We start from the raw sequence: 23,131 nt of genomic DNA on the forward strand, positions 1-23,131 counted from the left end.
GTATGCACTTTTAAACCAACAATCCAGAATGGTTATGTACACTGCCATAAGATAATATCAAACATGACCAGTGCACATTTGAATCAGCATCTACAGCTTTTTCTATTCATTCTAATTCTCGGGGCTGCAGAACTGGGTTTAAATGATTTTGTCCTGAGGATCAGATGTTTGATAAGCACCGTGATTCATCACCTGAATCCGTCTTGATGTGGAATCCACCCCAATCATCCGGTACCCAATGCAGACTAAAACTAGACAATATGTGCCGTGACTGTCTGGTTGTCTGTCTGGCCGTGTGTTGAACTACTTAAACTCGATGATTGCTGGTGGTTATGCCTAATCCTTGTTCTATGAACACAGGTGGTGGAGTCCTCCATCAGGGCCTTATAAGCTTAACCACAAAACTTCAGAGATCATAGCACTAATAATGTGCATGTATTTCCTCAACCAATTTGAATGAACTTGCAAAACCATATGGGGACTGCCCCTCTTAAAAGGAAGCCATGCAGAGTCATTAAAAGGAAACCATGCAGAGTCATTGTCAAACGCATAACTTCCGTAGGACAGCTTTTCTCACACAGAAATAGGCTCATCCTGATGGGCTGAGCACATACAGAACATGAAAATATTCAGTGCACAGATTTGCAGAGCAAAATATAACTACTGTCAGCTAACGTCACAGCATAGCATTTCTATACTGCTACTTTTTACTTGAACCGCAACATCTACCTTTTCATGCTGTAGTCCCAGTGTGAAATACATTGTATATGCAGGCATGTGAGTACAATAATGTCACTGGAAAACGGATTGGGATGTTATTTTTCAGGCCAACATATTGTACCGTATACAAGTCTCAGTCCTATTGTTGGTGATATGATGGCGAATAACCATAACTGACGAACAGTCTACCTGTAGACCGTTATTTTCATGGTATTTAACATCAGGCTAGAAGAGGTATCTGAATAACATATAAACTGTAAGCTGAGATATACCGTAATGTTAAAGGTTTATGCTTAAGAGTCAGAACAAAATGCAATTTTGGGATGTGTTGGTAAATTGGTTTGCTACCAAATTCAGGTGCCTTCATATGATCACCGCGGCAAGATACTGATTCTTCTAATACGCATTTAAAACTAAAATGACAGAAAGGCATTTTTGCACTGACCTCTGTGGTTTGAAAGTTTTGCTTTGTTGCACATCTGACCACATCTGGGACGGACAGTGTCCTGCCCCGAGTGATGTAAAGTTGCACTTGGCATTGCAGTTTGAACACAGCCTGTCTTGTCCTGCGGTAAGAGGCCATGCTGTCAGTGGAGGCTTCTGGTCTTCTTGAAGGAAAAATGTGCAGCAAGGTGAAATTTTCATCAGCTAGGTGGCAGCAAAGTAAATATTTTCATTCCGTGTCCAATAACTGAGCTTAGCTTTATTGATCTAAGTCCTGGTATTGGGTTGTGGACTTGACCAGACTCTGTCAGCTCCATCAGCCACAGGCTTAGGAATTAAAGATCAGTTGTTCAATACTGTAGGCAGCGTATTGACTTTCATCTGATTTGGGATTGATGGATGCTCTTTGCTTTCAGAGTTCACAAACTCACACTGACTGCTGTCATTGCTACCAAGCTAACATCAACATAACTCATAGTAACATAACCGCACTAATGTAGGCCTCTGATATGCTGCCTGTTTGGACCTAACAAGGTGACACTCTCGCTGTGCATGTTGTGAATAACTCCTGCATTGCTTTTCTGGTGGGTTTGCCTGCTGTGTTGTGGCTTTTGTTGAATCAGTCTTTTGCTAACTTCAGGGACTACAGTACATACACATCAGGATAGCTCTTACAATTCAGAGAGAAGCTCCAGTTTTTTGTATGGTTATTGTAATATTTTAATATAATATCTGAACACACAACAACAGCAACTCACGACAAGTATCCTCAGCAATAACTTGGGACACTCCAAGGCTACATTCACATTCATTATATATTTTACTTGATTATATAATAATTTTTTTATTGCGTGTCCACCTGTGAATCTTGATCCCCTCTTCTGTCATTTCTGTGTGTATGACGGGTACTCTGTCTTTGACATTGATCATCATGTATCTGCCTCTAGCTAACAAAGAGGAGGTGGTCCAGAAAGCTCGTCCAGTCTCCAGTGACGTAGGAAGCACCAACCCAAACTTCTCTGACCTCATGGATGAGTTTATCCAGGAGAGACTGAGGGCCAAAGGAACAGCGGTGAGTACAACACACACACTCACTCACTCACTCACACACACACACACACACACACACACACACACACACACACACACACACACACACACACACACAGATTTAAAGATTAAAGTCAACAACAGCTGGTCTTGTGCTCAGCGCTGGTCCATTAAATTACATTTACACGCTGCTTTCTTTTGGATACACAGGGCCGTCGTGGCAGCAGCCCGGGAAGTCTGGAGGTTCCCAGGGACCTGCCGGAGCTCCTGGAGGCAGGTCAGAGTCCTGGATCACGACCCTCAGATGATCCCCGTCCTATTGATGATCCGGGGGTTCCCTCAGAATGGACATCACCTGCAAGTGCCAGCGGTTCTGATGTCATCAGCTCAGACAGCCAGTCGGACTCCTTTAATGCCTTTCAGTACTCCAACTGCAAGTTTGATAGTAAGGAACTATCAAACTAATATATACCAGCTGAGGCCCTGCTACAGAATATGTGACTCAATTTTGTAAAAAAAAAATAAATAAATATAATGGTCAACATTTTTTTTGTAGATTTTACTTTCAGTTCAGAACCATGTGGAGGAGGTGTTGGGTCTGGGGGAGGAGGTCAAGGCAGTTCACTGGACCAAGACAGCCTGGGAGGGGGAGTGGCCTGTGATGAACATGAAGTAGCCAGTTTGACAACACTTCACATCGACTCGGAGACCAGCAGCCTTAGCCACACTGTAACTGTTACAGGTAGGCACTTAATATAAAGATCTCTCTAGCTACTGTGTTATTTCAGCAGATCTAAATATCCAAACCAAAATCCAGCCTAATATTACATACCACATAGATAGTTACATAGTCGTTTTTTCTGCATTGTGAATATAATGGGACCGTTAATCTGTAAATAATTGTTCACATCACATTTGTATGTAGGGGGGGTGAAAAGTTATTAAGAAAAAAAAAAAGGGGAAATAAAAAAAATAAAAAGTTTAAAAAAAAAAAAAAAAAAAAAAAAAAAAAAAAAAAAAAAAAAAAAAAAATAAAAAAAAAAAAAAAAAAAAAAAAAAAAAAAAAAAAAAATAAAAAAAAAAAATAAAAAAAAAAATAAAAATAGTAAAATTAAAAGAATTATTAAATTATTTTTTTATTTAACTTTATTTTCTTTTTGTTCTTTAAACATTAAAAAAAAAAACATAAACCCACCTCCCCCCAAAAAAAAAAAAAAAAAAAAAAAAAAAAAAAAAAAAAAAAAAAAAAAAAAAAAAAAAAAAAAAAAAAAAAAAAAAAAAAAAAAAAAAAAAAAAAAAAAAAAAAAAAAAAAATAAAAAAAAAAAAAAAAAAAAAAAAAATAAAAAAAAAAAAAATAAAAAAAAAAAATTTTTATAAATTAATTATATATTAATAATAAATTTTATTTAAAAAAAAAAAAATTTTTTATAAAAAAATTAATAATAAATTAAAAATTTATAAATTAATAAATAAAATAAAAAAATATTAAAAAAAAAAAAAAAAAAATAAAAAAAAAAAATAAAAAAAATAAAAAATTTTTTAAAAAAAAAAAAAAAAAAAAAAATATTATTTTATAAAAAAAAAAAAAAAAAATAAAAAAAAAAAAAAAAAAAAAAAAAAAAAAAAAATATTAAAAAAAATAAAAATTAAAAAAAAAAATTAAAAAAAAAAAAAAAAAAAAAAAAAAAAAAAAAAAAAAAAAAAAAAAAAAAAAAAAAAAAAAAAAAAAAAAAAAAAAAAAAAAAAAAAAAAAAAAAAAAAAAAAAAAAAATAAAAAATTTTTTTTTTAAAAAAAAAAAAAATATGTCTAAACATAACTTAATGCCCTTTTAAAATATGTGTGCTGTTCTGTAAATGGCCAAGACACATTATTATTTATCACTTTTCTTCTCCATCAGCCTCCTTACAGCTGTGATGTACATCTCACATACCATCTTAGAGATATCAGATTTGTTGGATAGGTTTTGAAATCTCTTCCCGGCATGTGACAAAACTACATAATGTTACTTAAACGAGCGGCTTTACATTTTGGCTGATAACTCCTAAACAAGAATTCTGTCTCCTGGACCACTCAATGAAAAAACATAGCAGTTGAGTTTTTCAAATTTCTTTTTTTTTTTTTTTTTTTTTTAATCTCCTTCTTGTGTGTACTGTATATGTATGTGTCCAGGTTCTGAGAGTGCATCTCCCATGCATTCCCTTGGGGGCTCTCGCTCCCAGACGCCCTCCCCTGCCACACTGACAGCAGAGCACGCTGATCATGCACACTCCCACTCACACACACACCTACAGCTGGACCAGAAGCTCCACAACTCTGTCCTGCAGACTCCAGACGACCTGGGTAATACTCATGCACACTCCCAAACATGTTATTTTTTTCTCAGCTGTGAATGAGGGGCAAGAGTTACTGATGATTTATTGACTGATTCTAGAAACCAGCGAGTTCCCCAGCGAGGACTGCAGTGTCATGGCGGGTGGTTCTCTAACTGGATGGCATTCAGATGTTGCCACGGTAATGTGGCGGAGGATGCTGGGTATCCTGGGGGATGTTAATAGCATCAAAGACCCAGAGATCCATGCTCAGGTCTTCGACTATCTGTGTGAACTGTGGCAAAACCTGGCCAAGGTGTGTACTAACACACAGTTACTGTATTACATTACTAAAAATGAGACAACACTTTCTATTAAGATTGTGGGGGTTTTGTGTAAAAATGACACTGTTGTTTTCAGATAAGAGATAATTTGGGCATTTCTCTGGACAACCAGTCATCTCCCCCACCCCCTGTTCTGATCCCACCCCTGAGGATCCTCACCCCCTGGCTCTTTAAGGTAGGTGTGACTGAGGGATCACTATAGGACCTTTTGATATTCATTACATTGATATCCAGTAATCTATTTTTCATGTGTAGCTAATACTATCACATTAGTCTTATTCAGGAATTGCCATGTTTCGATTAATTTCCTTTAATAAACAAAAACTAAAATTGTTTGCTAGATAAAAGATCCTCTTATACAGAGACGGGGGAGGCCTCCACAAACAGGCTGGCAAACACCTTAACTTGCTTGCATATGTAGGTTTATTTTCATATGTGTGTGTATATATACAGTATATGCATGTTTTCCTCTAGGCCACCATGTTGACAGAGCGTTACAAGCAGGGGAAACTTCATGCCTACAAGCTGATCTGCAGGATCATGAAGAGAAGGCAAGATGTTTCTCCAAACTCAGACTTTCTCACACACTTCTACAACATCATGCACCAAGGACTGATGCATCAAGACCAGGTAGAGTGTGTGTGTGTGTGTGTGTGTGTGTGTGTGTGTGTGTGTGTGTGTGTGTGTGTGTGTGTGTGTGTTATGAAGGTGAAATAATTAAAATATTAACGTAGAGTTATGTTTATTAGTTGAAAGGTTAATACCGCTTCAGATTAAAGGATGGAATATGGTCTTTTGCAAATGTGTTTCAGCTGTTACTGCTATAGCAATGATTTAAAAATAAACGTGTTTTCTACAGGACATTGTGAACACCATCATAAAACACTGCAGTCCAAGGTTCTTCAGCATTGGTCTACCTGGAGCCACCATGTTGATCCTGGATTTCATCATTGCAGCTTCTAGAGTCACCGCCTGCTCATCACTCAATGTAAGAAACACACTTGCATGTGCTGTGTTGTTTGCAACTATTGTGACACCTGTACAGTACAAGTGGGCACATACATTTGTTATTTTTTGTTTCCCTCTGTCCTTCTCTCTACTTTCTTTGTGTGTCTATCCCTACCCCTCCTCCTTTCCAGGCTCCAAGAGTGGAGGCCCAGATCCTGCTGGGATCTTTGGTGTGTTTTCCCAACTTGTATGAGGAGCTTTCAGCCCTCCATCCCACTACAGCCGACGTGGTGCTTACCAAGTTTCCTGACGTCAAGGTAGATGGATGCAATAGTAGTTTGGGTTTGAAGGGCTGAGACAAGTCATCATGCCTCTGTGCTTAGGCAAAATATAATTATCCTTTGTGATAGTATGATAGTAAACCACAGTAGAATTAGGAGAAGAGAGGAATAATAAAAAAAACGTTTCTAAGTTGCCAGGTAGACAGGCGATCACATGATTATGACTTTATTGTTCCTATTAGTGTTCTCAATGTTGAGAAGAGTCAGATTGTACCATAAAAGTGAGATATCTGTCACAGATACACTACTCTCACTGAATCAAAACAGGTCTGTATACTTTAAAACTGACATCCACCAAAGCATTGGGTCAAAGTCTATGTACTTTTGTGTGTAATCCAGGTCAGTCCAAACCTTGTAACACACCTGTCTGCTGTCCACAGGGGGTGTGAAAACCAGACTAATAGGTTAATGTCTCATTAGTCATTCTTGTAACGGTCCAGAGCTATGGGAGTAATGTTGTTATTGTTGTTGTTGCTGTGTAAGCAGTTAATGCCATGCGTGGCAGCATCTCACTTGTTTCTTACAAGGCACAAACTTGTCACTAAGCGGACATCAACACTGACCGCAGGGGGTGGGGGGGAGGGGTGTGTGTGTGTGTGTGTGTGTGTGTGTGTGTGTGTGTGTGTGTGTGTGTGTGTGTGTGTGTGTGTGTGTGTGTGTGTGTGTGTGTGTGTGTGTGTGTGTGTTTGTGTGTGTGTATGTGCTGCTGCGACAAAATGGTGTAATGCGTGCGGGCGCAAGAAATATATATTAACACCTCATCATGTAATCCCATGAATCACTTTTCTCATTATTTAAAAAAATGTGTGTGAAAGGTTAACTTTGTGTGTGAGACCTGAACAAGATGTTGCACGGTATGTAGATATTTACATAACTAATGCCTTGTATTGTTTTTAATTAACTGTGTTTGTCTGTATGCTTTGTTTTTTTAGGAGCACATTATCAAAACCATCCTGACCTCTGCCAGGGATGAACCCTCTGCTCCTGCTCGGTAACTGAACACATTTTTGAGATCATGGTTTGTGGTGGTGGGGTTGTGTTGGATAGCATTATATTAAAAGGTGTTTCTAATATTTAGTCCACCCAATCCCGTGTTTACCCCGTCTACTGCAGGTAGTACCCCCCCTCAGTGTAGGCGGGATTCTCGACTGATTGCCATAGTAATGCCGCGAAACTGCAGTAACATCATCTTCAATGCGACACTCGCTGAACCCTTTCATCAGCAACTAAATAGAGTAATGTCTGCACAAACGTCCATTATCTCTGCTGTCTATTTTGCAAGGGCACCGTCACTGGGCTTAGCGCTCAGGACGGTTGTGATTGGTTTAAAGAAATACAAACAAGCGAGAGGGAATTTCCCACCACCCCAGCGACGTAGCCTAACCATACATACTAAACCATACCATACTGACACAGCACTGTGGACATAGGCAGTGGTGGAAGAAGTATTCAGATCCTTTACTTAAATAAAAGTGCTAATACCACACTAAAAATACACTGTTACAAGTAAAAGTCCTGCATTGAAAATGTTACTTAAGTAAAATTATGTAAGTATCATCAGGAAAATGTACTTAAAGTATTAAAAGTAAAAGTACTCAATACAGGAAAATCCTCACATTTTAGAAAACTGGAAACGATCCAGACAGTCATGTCGATCAACTAAGTGTTTAATCGGCTAATAATTTTAGCTGTACTTGTAGGCCTATATATTGTTGGGTAGTTTACTTTGTAATAAAACATATAAACTACAGCTGTCAGATTAATGTAGTGGAGTAAAAACTACAATATTTCCCTTTGAAATGTAGGGGAGTAGAAGTACAAAGTGGCATGAAAACAAAAGACTCAAGTGAAGTTCAAGTAACCTCATATTTGTACTTAAGTACAGTGCATGTACTTGGTTCCTTTCCATCACTGGACATAGGTCTGACAATTTGAGAAAAATTAATTGTTAATCTGTGTAAGCAACTAGTTAATTACCTGTAGGTATTGTTTGTGTAATAGCAGGACATCTGACTACAACGATTAGTGTTCACTGCTTGCAAATATGGTTTTATTTTCTGTTAGTTTGTTTGTTTATAAATACATGTATAAAGCGTGTGCTTGTCCAATATACAGAATTGTTGTGGATCATACTATAATTTGTGTTAGGTGTGTGGCTCTGTGTAGTCTGGGTATCTGGCTGTGCGAGGAGTTGGCTCATGGGACTCAACATTCACAGATTAAAGATGCTCTCAACGTCATCTGTGTTACTCTGAAGGTCAGTGACAACTCTATGCTACTTTCAAAGCATTATTTGAATTGCTCATTGAACAATAAATGTATTAACATCATGTCAACCCAGCTGAATGAGATTATCACATACAGCCTTTAGCCTTTGCCTGTTCTCAAACGTTGTCCCTGCTGACCATTGTACAATCTCTCTCTCTCGGACTGTGATCCAGTGTGATCAAACCAAAGCAATGAATCTGCATCAAACAGGCTATTGATTGACCGCCCGTAACACTGATCTACACAACTCTGTAGTGTCTAAACATCTGTTCCTCTTTGCTCTGGATGTTTGATTCGACCTACTTTAGTTAAAAGAACACATAACATTAAGTACATTCAGCAGGGTTATTTTACGGCATTTTCACAGCAATTCTTTTTCAAATGTAATTAACAATCCTCTTTTTGCATATTTGTATGGGGTTTGATATCACACAATGACAACTGAATTGTTATGTGCTGCATGGTTACCCTAACATGGCGGGCTGCAACATGGCGGGCTGCAAGGAGCCAAAGTGTGATGGAAAACATTGTTGGATATGATTGTTGGTGTCGGTGAAATTGCCTCAGTTGGTATTGTCTGTTTCAGGCCACGAGACTGGGAGGCCTGTGGATCAGAATAATACTATCCAATATTTACTGTCTCATCTATAGCCAAGTGGCTCTAGATGGACACACACACACACACACACACACACACACACACACACACACACACACACACACACACACACACACACATACCTTTTCCACCTTGGAATCCCTAGCTTGTGTATCGGCAGCCAATGGCCTGCTAAGACATTACAGCAACACACACACACACACACACACACTTGCATTCACTTACTCCTGGGAGCAAACCCTGGACAGTCAATATGTTTGGTCCTCCTTCAGATAGGAGACTAATCCAGGGGGAATGCTGCAAGCTGTGTCACACACACACACACACACACACACACACACACACACACACACACACACACACACACACACACACACACATAGTATCACGCATATATACACACATATCTTGTACAATTGCATCTCTTGCCTTCATACCAGCAGCCAGTAGCCTCAGACATGGGCCCTGTGATATGCACACACAATCACACACACATACACAAAGCTTTAGGGATTGTCATATTTCCATGCAAAGCCACTTCTCCCTGTTGTCCTCCTCATATCTAGAAGCATTTTTTTGTTCAGTGGTGGTGATCCTCATTAGAGCCTGATTGTTCTATAAATTCTCTCTCTTGCCACTAATTGACCTGTATGTTATTTTATTTAAAAACAAAATATATACACATTTAATGAGTATTTAATATAAAACCACAGTTACAAGTAAACGTATTCAGAATACTACCATGCACTTCGGCCAAACAGTTAATCTCACCTCCAAAACTCACTCACACCACCAAAACAATTTAGACATGTCTCAAAATAAGCCTGTTGGACCCAAACACTGGCAACAACTTTCACTCATAAGCAAACATTGTCACTCATAACACACTGACATAACTGACTTACATAAATGATGAACTTTTATCTTTTGAAGTTTGAATGATTTTTCACATAAATCAGAGAATATCACATTTTCACTTTTATTGACTATACTAAAGTATATGAAACAAGAATGAATCAGAAATGCAGCATATATACAGGTGGTGTATTATGAATGAGAAAAAAGTTAATGGTTTTTGGAAAATGGGTTCATTAAATGCATTTGGTGTGAAAGCAATGAAAAATGATTCACAGTTTGGTCCACATAGACTTCTGTTTCGCTGACTGTGTGAAGAGTTTTGACAATGTGACTCCAGTTTTAACCAATGCATGTTAGCAATCTGAAAAAAAGATGGATCCATCCAACCTTAAAATAATTGTTTGAATAACTGTAATTTTTTTATGTTTTAAAAAGAATGTATATGTGTGTTGGCTAATACATTAATGTAGTCACAAAATCTGTGAATTAACACAAGTACTTTGTTGTGTACCAGTACTCCAATAAGAATGTAGCGCTGGTGGCGTCAGACATCCTTCACCTCCTGATCAGTCACGTAGATCATCTTCAGACATTCCCCCCTGACACTCCAAAGAAGATCGTTGAGGTGGGACATAAATTGCTGTACACTTCTGAACAATTGTTGGAATATTTCCAAATACTGCCTGATTTCATTTATTAAATTATTATTCATCAAGTCGCCAATCAGCATGTCCACACATCCTGATGGATTAAACCATACTGTGTAAAGCTAAAGCATTTCTTTAAATTTGCCATCTCACTTTTAAAAAAAATATTTAGAGGTCTCAAAAATATTGCTGCTTTGGTGGGTAGATTTTTCTGGTGAGACGTCAAGTCAGAACTCATTCTTACCACTCTACTCTGGTGCTCTAAAGTCTTGTTTCAAAACAAATGTAATGTCATATTGTCTTCCAATTTACTTTATTTGTTTACTAGTTGTAGCATTAATAGTTGCTGTAGTAACAGTTATAACATAATAATTTGTCTGATTTCATTTTCCTTAGATTTTAATTGCCACCATCACACACTTGCTGCCTACTACCGAGTCTTCTCCTCATGAACTGGATAAAAGGGTAACATGCATACACAAATTCTCTTTCACGTGTTCTCACTATATTACAAATTTTGCTTCGAAATTAACCTTATACCCATGTATGTGTGTTGCAGCTCGTAGTGTCCCTCCTGTTGTGTCTGTTGGACTGGGTGATGGCTCTGCCTCCAAAGACTCTTCTTCAACCTGTTCAAACACGAAGCCCTCCAGAGAGGGACCAGCCTACCAAGACTCTGCTCAGCTGTATTTATAAGGTACGCATAGGTGACACAACCCTTAACACACACACACACACACACACACACAGAGTCACTTATTCACTTAAGTTTTATGTTCCCCCAAAATACGACCCATATTGAAAATATATTTTTATCATATGAAATGTAAGCTTCAGTGCAGTGAAGCTGAAAATGGGCTATAATTGAGGCAGAATGGAATTCAATCTGAAATCCCTTTTTTAAAATTTTTTTTTTATTGTCCAGGTATTACATGGTTGCGTGTATGGAGCCCAGTCTTTCAACAGTCCCAAGTATTACCCGCTGCAGCTGTCGGACCTGTTGAGTGCAGACTATGACCCGTTCCTGCCATTAGAGAGCCTCCGAGAACCAGAACCACTGCACAGCCCGGACTCTGAACGCTCCAGCAAACTGCAGCCTGTCACTGAAGGTAATTTATCTAACACCAGGGACACACTATGTAACTTTTAGGCCCATTGTTGTAACCATCATTTACTGATTTCCAAGATGTAGAAATGAGTCTAAGCATGTGAATATGTATTTTGCTATTAAGATGGTCAGAAATATATTACAAGACCGCACCCAGTACATACAGTATCTAGTCCGTAATACACACACACACACACACACACACACACACACACACACACACACACACACTGACTAACCAAACCATTGACAAGCACTAGAGATGAAGGTTTGGTGCGTGTATGTATGCAAGTGCACCTGTCTGCGTCCGTGTGAGAGTGTGTATTGTCCCCTGCTGTGGTCCACCAGGACACAGTGTCTCGTCTAATGACTGGAGCGCCATGATAGACCATGCTTCTCTTCTCTCCTCTCCTCTCTTTGTATCTTCTTGTCTTCACTGCTTCTCTTATTTCTTCTATTATTCATTTAACATTATACTCTGCTACTATTCTTTTCACTTCTATTATATAGTTTCACCTGTCTTCACCTGTTCATTTATCTTTTCTTTTTTTCCTTCCTCCTCCTGAGCTTTAGGGAGTCGTTGAGAATGTCTGGTCAATACATATCTGTACTCTACACGCAGCCCTGTCAATAAGGAGCTGTTGGGAAGTGTGTGTGTCACAGTGTGTGTGTGTGTAATGATGTTGATTAGCCAAGGTCTGCTGGCAGCACAGTGTGTGATGGCATTGGCTTCTGCTCAGCATGGGGTAAACTATGCACAAACTGAATGTGTTTTTATACCTCTTCCTAGTTTTTTTGTAGTTTTGTTAACTTGTTAACTTGGACCCTATTCTCGCATTGCAAGGCCTATCTCCACAGCGCTGCGGAGGAAGGTCTGGCTAGTCCACACAGTATTCCGGAATGGGAGAAAATCATGCTCTGGTTTATTGGCATTTCTTTAAACCAATCAATTGTCGGACGGAGCAACGGTGTCTCTGCAAAATAGCCTCAGGAAGGAAGTTGTTTTGGGGGAACGTGTACGTTCAAAAGTTGTTTTAGTCCTGCAAGAGAAATCTCAGATTTAAACCTTTTACCCCACTAAACAATAAAATCTAGAAATCAACTGTAATTTTTTAATATCTGGTACCCTAAATGTATTGTTCCTAACTTTAACCTTGTTAGTAATATGTCTTCTTGTCTGTGTTTTCCCACTCTGTCTGCAGTTCGTAGCCGTATTCAGCAGGGCCTGGTTTCCATCGCAGCGAGAACAGTTATTACACACTTGGTGAACCATCTAGGACATTATCCAATGTCTGGAGGGCCTGCTACTCTGTCTAGTCAGGTACTTTTACTGTGTGTTTGCTGGTAATAATGGCAGCGATGAACTGTGTATGGTGATGATTACTTGTTTGTCCAAAGGGGAATACAAATCTTCAGTTTTCAATACTTATTTTTTGTTAGACCAACACTATGGCCTATGTTTTTCTAGGTGTGTGAAAACCAAGACAACCCATTCTGTGAGAGTGCAGATCTTGGGCCAGAGCTTTTCCATTCACCAAACCTACAGTTTCTGGTTCTGAATGGCTCCACACTACTCTCTGTGTATCAGGTAACCTCAATTGAAAGAAAGCATTCATTGAAAGCCATGATAAAATGTGACGCTTTGTATGTTTTTAAAGTAAAACCAAGTTCAACTTTAGACAAGTTTATAACTGTTTTACATCATACCTAAAATGAATTAGTTTTCCATTCTCTTAACAATGTGGCAGTTAATACTACTACTACTAATACTACTATTCATTTTTAGCCACTCTAGGGATGGAAATGTCAGTGGTAAGCATCTAAACATTAGTCTGGCATAGCTGTACTTTTAGCTTCATAATGTACTTGCCTCAATGATGCAGAAACTGCCCATCTACAGCTGGTACAGAATGTAACCACAAAGCTGGGACACATATCTCACAAGTCCAGGCTGAATTACTTTGGCTTCCAGTTCCTTTTAGAATTCAGTTTAGGATTCAGTACCTTTTAAAGCCCTCCATGGTTTGGCTCCGTTATACAGTCTGTCAGAATTATGTTGTTTAGTTTTTCAGGTCCAATACTGTGGAACCAGCTCCTTCAAAGTAACAGATTAACTAAGTCTGTGCCACATTTTTAAAAGCCTTTAAAAAGTCACCTTTGTAGACTGCCATTTTCATAACTTATCAAACTAATGTTTTTACATTATTCTTTTTAAATTTTGTTTATCTTTCTATGTTTCAGCAGTCTTATTGTATTTCATGGTATGTGCACCTGTAACTCTGGTTTTAGAGGTGCTATGTAAAAAGTTTACATGCTTAGTGCTTACCACTAGGGCTCAACGATTTGGGGAAAAATTCCAATTGCGATTTTCCTGCCAGATATTGCGATTTCGATTCGAGGCAAAAAACACAACTTTTAGGGCTGTCAAATGATAAAAAAATTTTAATCGCGATTAATCGCTGTTTTATCACATGATTAAAATTCTCTTATTTTGCTTTTCAGAACTGTTTTTAAGTACATATTAACAATGGAAAGCAATTCATACCAGTGTATCTTGATTGGGAATCAAATGAATGGAAAGAAAGTTACTTTATGAACTTGACTTTAAGATTTGTATTAGTTTATTATTTATTTACTGTAAACAAAAGCAGAAAAAAGAAAAAAAAGAAGGGTACTAAACAACAGTCAGGAACTTGTTTATTGTTAATGCCATGGTCAAAATTAAAGATTTAATAATCATGTAATAACTATAACAATAACTTATTTCACCAGTAAATTGCTGTTGAACAACAAAAACAACCACCAGATGGGAAAATGGTATTTTACAATTACTGTGAATGCACCACGAGGCTACCTGTTTTAAGTGAATGCACCATCTGTGTTGTTGAATTGAATTGAGCGGCAGCTGCTGCGCTGCAGAGCAGAATGTTACATCCTGGTGGTCTGTAAACACTCTGTGATACGTAACAATATTCCAGCATTTATCTTATGAAGAAACAGTAATATCATAAAGAAAAGAGGAAAACAAAATGTTTAGCCAAATGTTACACCAAACATTCAACTAAATATTTCACATTTGATTAGCACACACACACACACACACACACACACACGATTAGCTAATCGCATTCTTTCAAATCGTGATTTTGATTTGAAAACGATTAATAGTTCAGCCCTACTTATGTTACCACTAACATGACATATTAATAACTGTAAGCATGTTAACATGCATTGGTATCATTAAGTATAGGCAGGTTGACAGAGTAAAACATAACACAGCTTGTGATGCTTTGCAGTGTAAATTGAGTTAGAATATATTTAATTATTTAATACTAAGCACACATACGTTTCCTTGAAGTATGCTGATTAAAATGGATTCTCATTGATTCTACCAGTTCGAAGATATAGCTAAAAGGAAGCCAATTATGTTTTTAAGAAGGTTTGAGTTTTGCTTTAAGGCAGTTCAGATTTGGATTGTGTGAAAGATGCCGCAACTCAGATCAGAATAATATCTTTTAATATTTTGGTACATTTAGTCTTTAACCATTGCTCCTTGTCCTCTATTTCCCAGATCCGATCAGAGTCTGGTGTACCAGGAGGCGGAATGACAGCTGGTTTGTCCTCTGCTCCTGCTTGCGTTCGTGTCATCATCCGAGATGTAGCCGGAAAACACTCTTGGGACTCTGCTGTTCTCTACGGGCCTCCACCATGTTCCCCAAACAGCCCGACACACGCATTCATGTCACACACACAAACACCTCAGAGTGCGAATCTTCATTTACACACTCCACCAGGAGGTCCGCCGAAAAAGATGGGAGTGAATCGAGAAGACAGCGAAGAGGAGGGGCAGGAGGAGAGCGTGGCAGAGGAGGGGGGAAGAGGGATGGAGGGTGAAAGGCAAGGGTTTCAGGGAGAGGGCGATGAGGAAGGGGAGGAGAGGAAAGTCACTGAGGAGGGGATGGGAGATCAAAGAGGAGGTGAAGGAGAAGAGGAGGAGCAGGAGGAGGAGAGGATAGAGCTTAGGATGGATGGGGAGGGGGTTCGAGGGGAGACAGGCTTGGAACAGCTTCTAGCTCCGCCCTTGGCTAAACGTTTGTGTCGGGAGGCGGTGCCAGCATGGGACTCACTGAGGGAGGGAGACGATTCACTGGATGAAATGCTGCAGTACCTGGGATACTCGAGTCCTGAGTGTCTACAGAGAGCAGGTATACACACACACGCACACACACAGCAAGTACCTATTGTACTTGTGTTCTGAATGGTTATTCAATCTACAGTGCAGTTTATAAAACATCAAACACATACTGTTTAAACATACATGAATGAGTTTTTATGTCTATTTAAAGGTCAGTACCAATAATAAGCAAAGCATCCATTAAAAGCCAGAATAACGATTTATTTCCTTTCGGTCGGTCAGCAACTTATTGAGTCAGGGTTTCAGTGAACATTTTCCAGACTCGCATCCCTCAATTTGCTCTGTAAAAACAGAGGACCCTGCATCAAATCATAGGTGGACACTGACTAACCAAGGTCCTGTTACACATCAGTCTAACTGTTGTCCTGAAGCTCTAAAAAGAACAAAACACACAACGTCTGACAACAACAACACAGCTAACCTTTTCTCCTGTTTTCTCCTAACTCAGGCATGCCGCTCAACATCCCAGCCGCTCCTCCAGCGTGTGTTTCAGAAAAGCAGGAGAATGATGTGATCAATGCCATCCTGAAGCAGAGCGCTGCTGAAAGAGAGTTTGTCCTTCATGTGCGTAGTGTCCATATTTATATGACTAAAAAGAGTTTTGTGCAGCACGAGCCATTGTATAGTTTGATACTATATACTGCTTCACAATAATTTAATTCATTTTAGGTTTCAGGAAGTAAAATATAAACCACAAGCTATTATCCACACAAAGGTCTCGTTGTTGTGTTATTTTGAAAGTTCTGTTGTTGTTTTTTGGGGTTTTTTTTTGCTGCATGAATCTGAATGGTTGAATGTTTGTTTAGAGAGGCGAGGAGCTGAACATGAGGGCAGTGCAGCAGACTGAACCAGAGACTGAGACACCACAGTCAGCCTTCTACTACTGCAGACTACTGATCAACATACTGGGACTCAACTCCTGGGAGAAGAGGTGAGAGCAGACAGACATACACATAGACACCATATTAAAGTGGGTTTTTTTATGTTGGAAAAACAATAACATTAATGTAACAATAATAATAAATAACACTCAGCTCACTCTTTTGGTACTTGTCTCTTTTCGTTTTCCACTGTGGATAGTACCCAAAAAAAAGTACCAGGTACTATGCAGATCTTTTGCTAATGGAAACCATGTCTTCCAATGTCTAACTAACTGAACTGGACTGGACTGCTTGGTGAAAATGCATCACTTTGTGTTGTAAATTGCAACTGAACACATTCAGCATTCACAGCATTTGATTAATTTGGAAACTGGATAATGATAGTTCAGTTATTTGTTCTTTATCTTTATGAGGACATTCATAACTTCATAATGTTTTTGGTTTTCACTTTATTTTTATGTAGATAAGAATCTACTTTATTTTAAGAGACCCCACTGCTTGCATATTGCACATAATTCTGTAGGAAAAACTTGAAAAGTAAAAATTAAGTTTTCTTGTAAGAGATGTTTTTTCAGGTTGCTGTAATACTTGTGTGGGAAGTCCTTTATATTGTTTGTCTCCCCTAGAACAAACCAAATAGCTTTTAAATGCAAGTAAGACAAATATTTCACATTCAAAAAAGAAAAATTGTGCTAATTAGACACCACGTTTTCCCCTTCACATGGCACAGCATTTCATCTTCTCAACGACTCCGGGCTAAAATACACAATGTCAAGGTATCACTTTAAATGTATCTGGACAGCTAATGGACACTCATCGCTCTTTATACTTTATCCAGGGAATTACACTGTCTGCATTCAGCCTGCACAATAGACTTCTTAACACACACTGTGTGTGTGTTTTTGAGTGTGGAAGAGTGTGATAATGAGTATGGTACTCTATTGATCAAACTCGAGCCATTTGGAGTTAGAATAAAAGGCAGTAGTTGAAGAAGAGAATGATGGTGGGAGAAGTGGCAAATCAGAAAACAGGATGAATACGGCACATGTAGATGACGAGGAAAAAAAGAAAATGGATCCAAAATAAGTGAGTGAATACAGAGGAGAATGAGAAAATAGGTTAAAGAAGCTTGGATGTTAGGGGGAAAAGGAGGATAGACAGATCAGAAAAAAAGAAGACATTGTCTAATTATCTGTTATAGTCCTCTTATGTCTCTCCAGGTATTTATATGGGACATCAGACACTAAGATACTTGTGTGTGTGTGTGTGTGTGTGTGTGTGTGTGTGTGTGTGTGTGTGTGTGTGTGTGTGTGTGTGTGTGTGTGTGTGTGTGTGTGTGTCCTTTTATGCTTTTCCCTATAATCCAGGGTGTAAATGGAGTCTTTGAGTGCAGAGAATGAGGCCATTACCAAGTATCAGTTTAATAAAGAGCAAATTGCTCTCTCTCTCTATCTCCTGCTCTTTCACTCTTTTTCGCTCTCAAAGAGTGAAAAGAATGACGTGTCATTATCAGTCCACTCCAAGCCTCACTGCTCAACTCTTGGTTTTATATCAGCGATGCAGAGCTTGGTGGCTGGGACATTTTGAACGGTCCCTGGACTTGTTAGTTGGTTATTAATTATTAAAGGCTATTAAATCAGAGAATTTTTACTTTTCTTTGTTAAAGGACCGATCAATCGATTATCAAAATAGTTGGCGATTAATTTAATAGTTTACAACTAATCGATTCATTTTTGCTGCTCTAGTAGAAACAATTGAGCAGTTTGGATTGGAGAGGGCATCACTCCTAAATACACACAAAAACATAACATAACAATTGGTTATTTAGTGACATAGTTCCTAAATATTCTTCATGCACTAATTGCAGTATTGTGCTTTCTAAACCCTCCATATTCTTCCTTTTTAAATCTTTGCCATGTCTTTCAAATATAAAATTTAGGTTGCATCTGACAAATTGTGGAATATATTTACCAGGTATCCGAGCATCTAGCTGACCTATCTTTAAGGAGTTAGTTACATGTATTATCTACAAGAGTTTATCAGTGGAGTTGGAGAGGGCAGATTTTACATTTATCATGCTGGAGGTTTCAAATTTGTAAAAAAACAAACAAGCAATAACCTCATATATTACGCTTACATACAAGCTTTGGTAAATACTTCTTATGCTGATGGAGGCAATGTTCGACAATGTATGTACGTGACTGTGAAAATCTACTGAGTTAGACCACTCTTCAGTGTCTTGGAGTCTGACATAAGAGAACATTTTTCTTTAGTACTGGTCAATATAAACTGATGATTTGAGAATTTATGATTAAGCTACTTTTGAATTAAAATGTTCAGAAAGCTTAAACATTCCCTCTTTTTATGATTGATGTCTTGTTGATATTGTAGTGTTTTTCTTTACCCCCCTTTCTAGTCTTAAGCTTTTCTTGTCTTTTTCACTAAAAGTCCTGCCAGCTTTACTTGATGTGTTATTAGGTGACACGGGATTTGTCGTATTTTGCTCGGAAACAGTGACAAAAACAAGCAACCAGCCAATTAAGGGAGGCGCTGGTGGTAGCCAGATAAAGGTGGTGAGGCAGGTTTAATGATTACTTTGGATAATGATTCCTAACCTGTGCATGTTTCTGTGTCTTACAGGAGTAACTTTCATTTGTTAAGGAAGAATGAGAAGTTACTAAGGGAGCTGAAGAACCTGGACTCACGGCAGTGGTGAGAAAATATATAAAGTCAGGCATTTTGTGTCGTTCACCCACTCTCTCCGTCTTTTTGATGTTATCATTTAGGTTTTAGTTACTTATTAGTTTGAATCCTCTACTTTTTTACAATCTTTATTTTTTTCTGTCTGCTCTAAATAGGATTCAGCAAAGTTATTTTATAATAAAAGGTTTTGACATTTAAGGTTCTTTAAATATTGTTTCAACTGCTGTTAAAGACTCAGACATGTATACTGTAGGGTTCTGAGATTCAGTCACAGTTATCCTACGCCTAGACTGACCAGATTCCAACAAACCAAATGTGGGACAAAGAGTTATGTTTGTGTGGGACAATGTAGGACATGTGACCGATGCTGATAGGTAGTCTATCTAACTTAAAAAATAAAAATTTCTATTCTGCCCCTTACCTCGTAACATGTCTATGCTTTGCCCTCTGGTTAATTCAGTAGCACACAATAGACGATTTAAGGTTAGGCCTTTAGCATGTGAAAGACTTAATAAATATATTTGATCTAAATGCAACTTTCCCAACTCCCACGCAAACTGAATACAGGATAAAAAGGAAGCTGAAGTTTCACAGTTCTTACGCTCTTATGTGATAGTCTGCTGGCACTTATGTTTTCCCTTTTTCTGTCCCAATAATTATTGAAAGTACAGTGCTCGTTCTCATCAGCACTGACTCACTTAACTGTGTACAATAAAACAGTACAAGCAGGTTGCTGACATGGGATTCAAGTCATGGCTTCCGTTCTATCAAATATACCACTGGTGCTTTAAAAAAGGGTCGTTGGCATCAATAATATCTGATGTGATAGAATGCCGAGTTCCTACTGACCCGATTGTTTTGTTACTCAATGACGACTCTAAATTACACCTGCTTGGGAGACGGAGGAAAGTTTGGCTAGCCGGCTCAACTGCAACCAAGAAAATTATAGCTCAGCACTGGCTCTCCCCTCACTCGCTTTGTATAAAACAGTGTTTGGCGTATTTTCTAGACATAGTTATGCTTGAGCTCTCTACAGCAAGGATTAACAAAGCCCATATCATCAACTATCAGCCTATGGGAAAGCTCAGCAGCACAAATATCGGACTTAATGACCTCAACCCCACAAGAATTGGAGGAGAGTGACTAGGCAAGGTGTGGTTTCTGTTTGTTTGTTTGTTTGTTTGTTTGTTTTGTTTTCCTCAAGACCGCAGAGGGTGGGAGGTGAGAGAGGGTTTTTGTTCTTGTTCAATTTGTGTTTCTCTGTTCTGTGCACCATCTGATATTACCTGTCACACATTGTGGAATTTGTTTAGTATGTCTGAAGGTGCTAATAAAAAGTTGATCACAAAAAAAAAGGGGGGGGGGGGGTGTAGCGGAGCAAAGACAGTGACCCAAGTGTGCCCAGTTTAATTGACATCAAACACAGCCCCTTGATGACAGCCTTCCCTGCTTTCTTCACTTGTTCTTCATCTCCGCTATGTTATCCTTATGGATTATCTGTGTAGATTGCTGACTTATAATTAGTCATTTTAATCTAATTTTATTTGTTGTACTATATTGATGTCTGCTAGCTTGTGTAATCTTATCTTTTGTCTTTCACTCTTTTCCTCCATTTATATATATTTTCTCCTTTTATAATGAATTAAGGTATACACTGGAGAGTGCCCTGACCAAGCCCCTTTGAGGGTTTTTGGTATTTTTTAAACAGCCAATGGATAGAGCCAAATATTTTAGAAAAGTGTCTGTCCTGCAGTGGTTTGACTTTTGAAAACTAGAGCCAATCAAAATGTGGGACATTGTTTCAATGTGTGTGATGCGGGACAAGGGATAAAAATGGGAGGGATAAACGCATTAAAGCGGAACACCCTACCAGACAGAAATTGCTAAAATAAATGTTATCTGTTTTTCAGTAGGTCATTATTGCTTTCCTTCGTTCTGTTCTAGCCGTGAGACTCATAAAATAGCAGTATTTTATGTGGCTGAGGGCCAAGAGGACAAACACTCTATACTAACCAACACAGCAGGCAGCCAGGCTTATGAAGACTTTGTCTCTGGACTGGGCTGGGAGGTAAGCACACATTTATTTACATACATGTTCAGACATTGCTGCCGCCTTCCTACAAATTGCACATTTATCTTAACATTGTGTCCTTGACAGTTTTACCAAATGAAATGTAGGACTACAACTAACTATTTGATCTGCATTTAATATTTGAATCATTATATATGAAATATATATTAATGGTTTAATTGATTTAAGATTGCAAAGAGAACATTCTGTAGGACCAGTGGTTAAATGAAACCACCACCGATGTGTCTTGATGTTTCAGCAGCCTGATGATGGTGAAACATTGATATACTAAACCATTTCGAAATACAATGCAAGCTGTTTTTGTGTGTGTTGACACAAGTGCAAAAGAGTAGCTGGCAAAATATCCTAAGTGTGTCCTTTTTTTGAATTTTTATTTTGTAATATGTCAACATTTTATCATTATCTGCTGGTTAAAAAGAGAAGGCTGAAGCTAGTTGGATTTCATTATTTTTTATTCTAGGCTTAAAGGCAGTAAAAGGCATATTTCCATATTATTTATGTACGTCCCTTGACTGTGTGTGACCCTTAGGTGGACCTCACTACTCACTGTGGCTTCATGGGAGGTCTCCAGAGGAATCGCAGCACAGGCCAGACTACGCCTTACTACGCCACCTCCACTACAGAGGTCATCTACCACGTCTCCACCCGCATGCCCCACGACCAGGACCACAACCTCACCAAGAAGGTAAACTCGCACCTATCTGACTGGTGACCTTTCATCCAGATTTTTATTTTTACTATAAAGAAGTTCCCATGGTTCACTCTCTTCTTTCCCGCTAATGGAAGGGCACCTAATTGCCTGTTTGTTGCTGGGTTAATTCTCACACTGCCTGTCAAAACGTTCTGATGTGCTTGACAGATGGATGGAAACACATCCTGTTTCTGTCAAGCACTCTGCATCTGTGTATCTCATTATCTACTGTGTTGCCCTCTCTCAAGCTGCAGTCTGTGTGGTGAGACGGGGGGTTATTAGTAATAATAAGCATACTTATCGTTGATGCTCTAATTCCACTCCTTTTTATTTAATGAGGGGAAATGTGCAGTGAGAGGAGGAGAAAAAAACCCCTCTATACTCTTCTCTCTGTCTTTCCTTTTGATTCCTTTTCCTCCTTCCCAATCTCTTAATTTGCCTGGAATGACATTGCAAATGAACATAGGCCGCTGCACACACCTATCTGTTTAAGTCAGTGTTTCTAAAGCACACCAATGTTTCCAATAATTCTTAGTAGCAATCATGTCTGTGTTTGTGCGTGGTGTTGGCTCGTATCATTGTCCAGGCTCTCTGTGTGTGTGTGTGTGTGTGTGTGTGTGTGTGTGTGTGTGTGTGTGTGTGTGTGTGTGTGTGTGTGTGTGTGTGTGTGTGTGTGTGTGTGTGTGTGTGTGTGTGTGTGTGTGTGTGTGTGTGTGTGTGTGTGTGTGTGTGTGTGTGGGCGCACCTGTCAACCCCCAGGCATTGGGCGCTCAGCACATGGCCATAATGTCCCTCTAATCAGATCATACTTCCTGCTTCTCGGCCTATCACGTAGCTGCAGGCTCCTGATTGGATTATCAGCGCCTGGTCCGACACCATCCGTCTCCCTGATCAGCTGATGGCCCCATCAA

The 23,131-nt window shown here is 38.7% G+C and overlaps 1 protein-coding gene across 11 annotated transcripts in view; it reads left to right on the forward strand.

Moving 5' to 3' along the window:
• Positions 1 to 23,131, forward strand: part of ralgapa1 (Ral GTPase activating protein catalytic subunit alpha 1) — a 77,487-nt gene that overhangs the window by 23,255 nt on the left and 31,101 nt on the right. For all 11 annotated transcript variants that reach the window (XM_039785766.1, XM_039785773.1, XM_039785777.1 and 8 more), the window contains 23 exons: positions 2,112 to 2,236; positions 2,425 to 2,659; positions 2,771 to 2,956; positions 4,386 to 4,556; positions 4,648 to 4,841; positions 4,946 to 5,044; positions 5,344 to 5,499; positions 5,729 to 5,857; positions 6,009 to 6,134; positions 7,091 to 7,149; positions 8,307 to 8,415; positions 10,418 to 10,528; positions 10,947 to 11,015; positions 11,110 to 11,247; positions 11,476 to 11,659; positions 12,861 to 12,979; positions 13,127 to 13,246; positions 15,230 to 15,863; positions 16,302 to 16,417; positions 16,660 to 16,784; positions 19,375 to 19,446; positions 21,382 to 21,505; positions 22,059 to 22,214. In XM_039785766.1, coding sequence (XP_039641700.1) covers positions 2,112 to 2,236; positions 2,425 to 2,659; positions 2,771 to 2,956; positions 4,386 to 4,556; positions 4,648 to 4,841; positions 4,946 to 5,044; positions 5,344 to 5,499; positions 5,729 to 5,857; positions 6,009 to 6,134; positions 7,091 to 7,149; positions 8,307 to 8,415; positions 10,418 to 10,528; positions 10,947 to 11,015; positions 11,110 to 11,247; positions 11,476 to 11,659; positions 12,861 to 12,979; positions 13,127 to 13,246; positions 15,230 to 15,863; positions 16,302 to 16,417; positions 16,660 to 16,784; positions 19,375 to 19,446; positions 21,382 to 21,505; positions 22,059 to 22,214 — 3,557 coding nt within the window. The remainder of the gene's footprint in view (positions 1 to 2,111; positions 2,237 to 2,424; positions 2,660 to 2,770; positions 2,957 to 4,385; positions 4,557 to 4,647; positions 4,842 to 4,945; positions 5,045 to 5,343; positions 5,500 to 5,728; positions 5,858 to 6,008; positions 6,135 to 7,090; positions 7,150 to 8,306; positions 8,416 to 10,417; positions 10,529 to 10,946; positions 11,016 to 11,109; positions 11,248 to 11,475; positions 11,660 to 12,860; positions 12,980 to 13,126; positions 13,247 to 15,229; positions 15,864 to 16,301; positions 16,418 to 16,659; positions 16,785 to 19,374; positions 19,447 to 21,381; positions 21,506 to 22,058; positions 22,215 to 23,131) is intronic.

The sequence above is a fragment of the Perca fluviatilis genome, chromosome 20 (assembly GCF_010015445.1).
Source record: "Perca fluviatilis chromosome 20, GENO_Pfluv_1.0, whole genome shotgun sequence".
In the NCBI taxonomy this organism is placed as follows: Eukaryota; Metazoa; Chordata; class Actinopteri; order Perciformes; family Percidae; genus Perca; species Perca fluviatilis.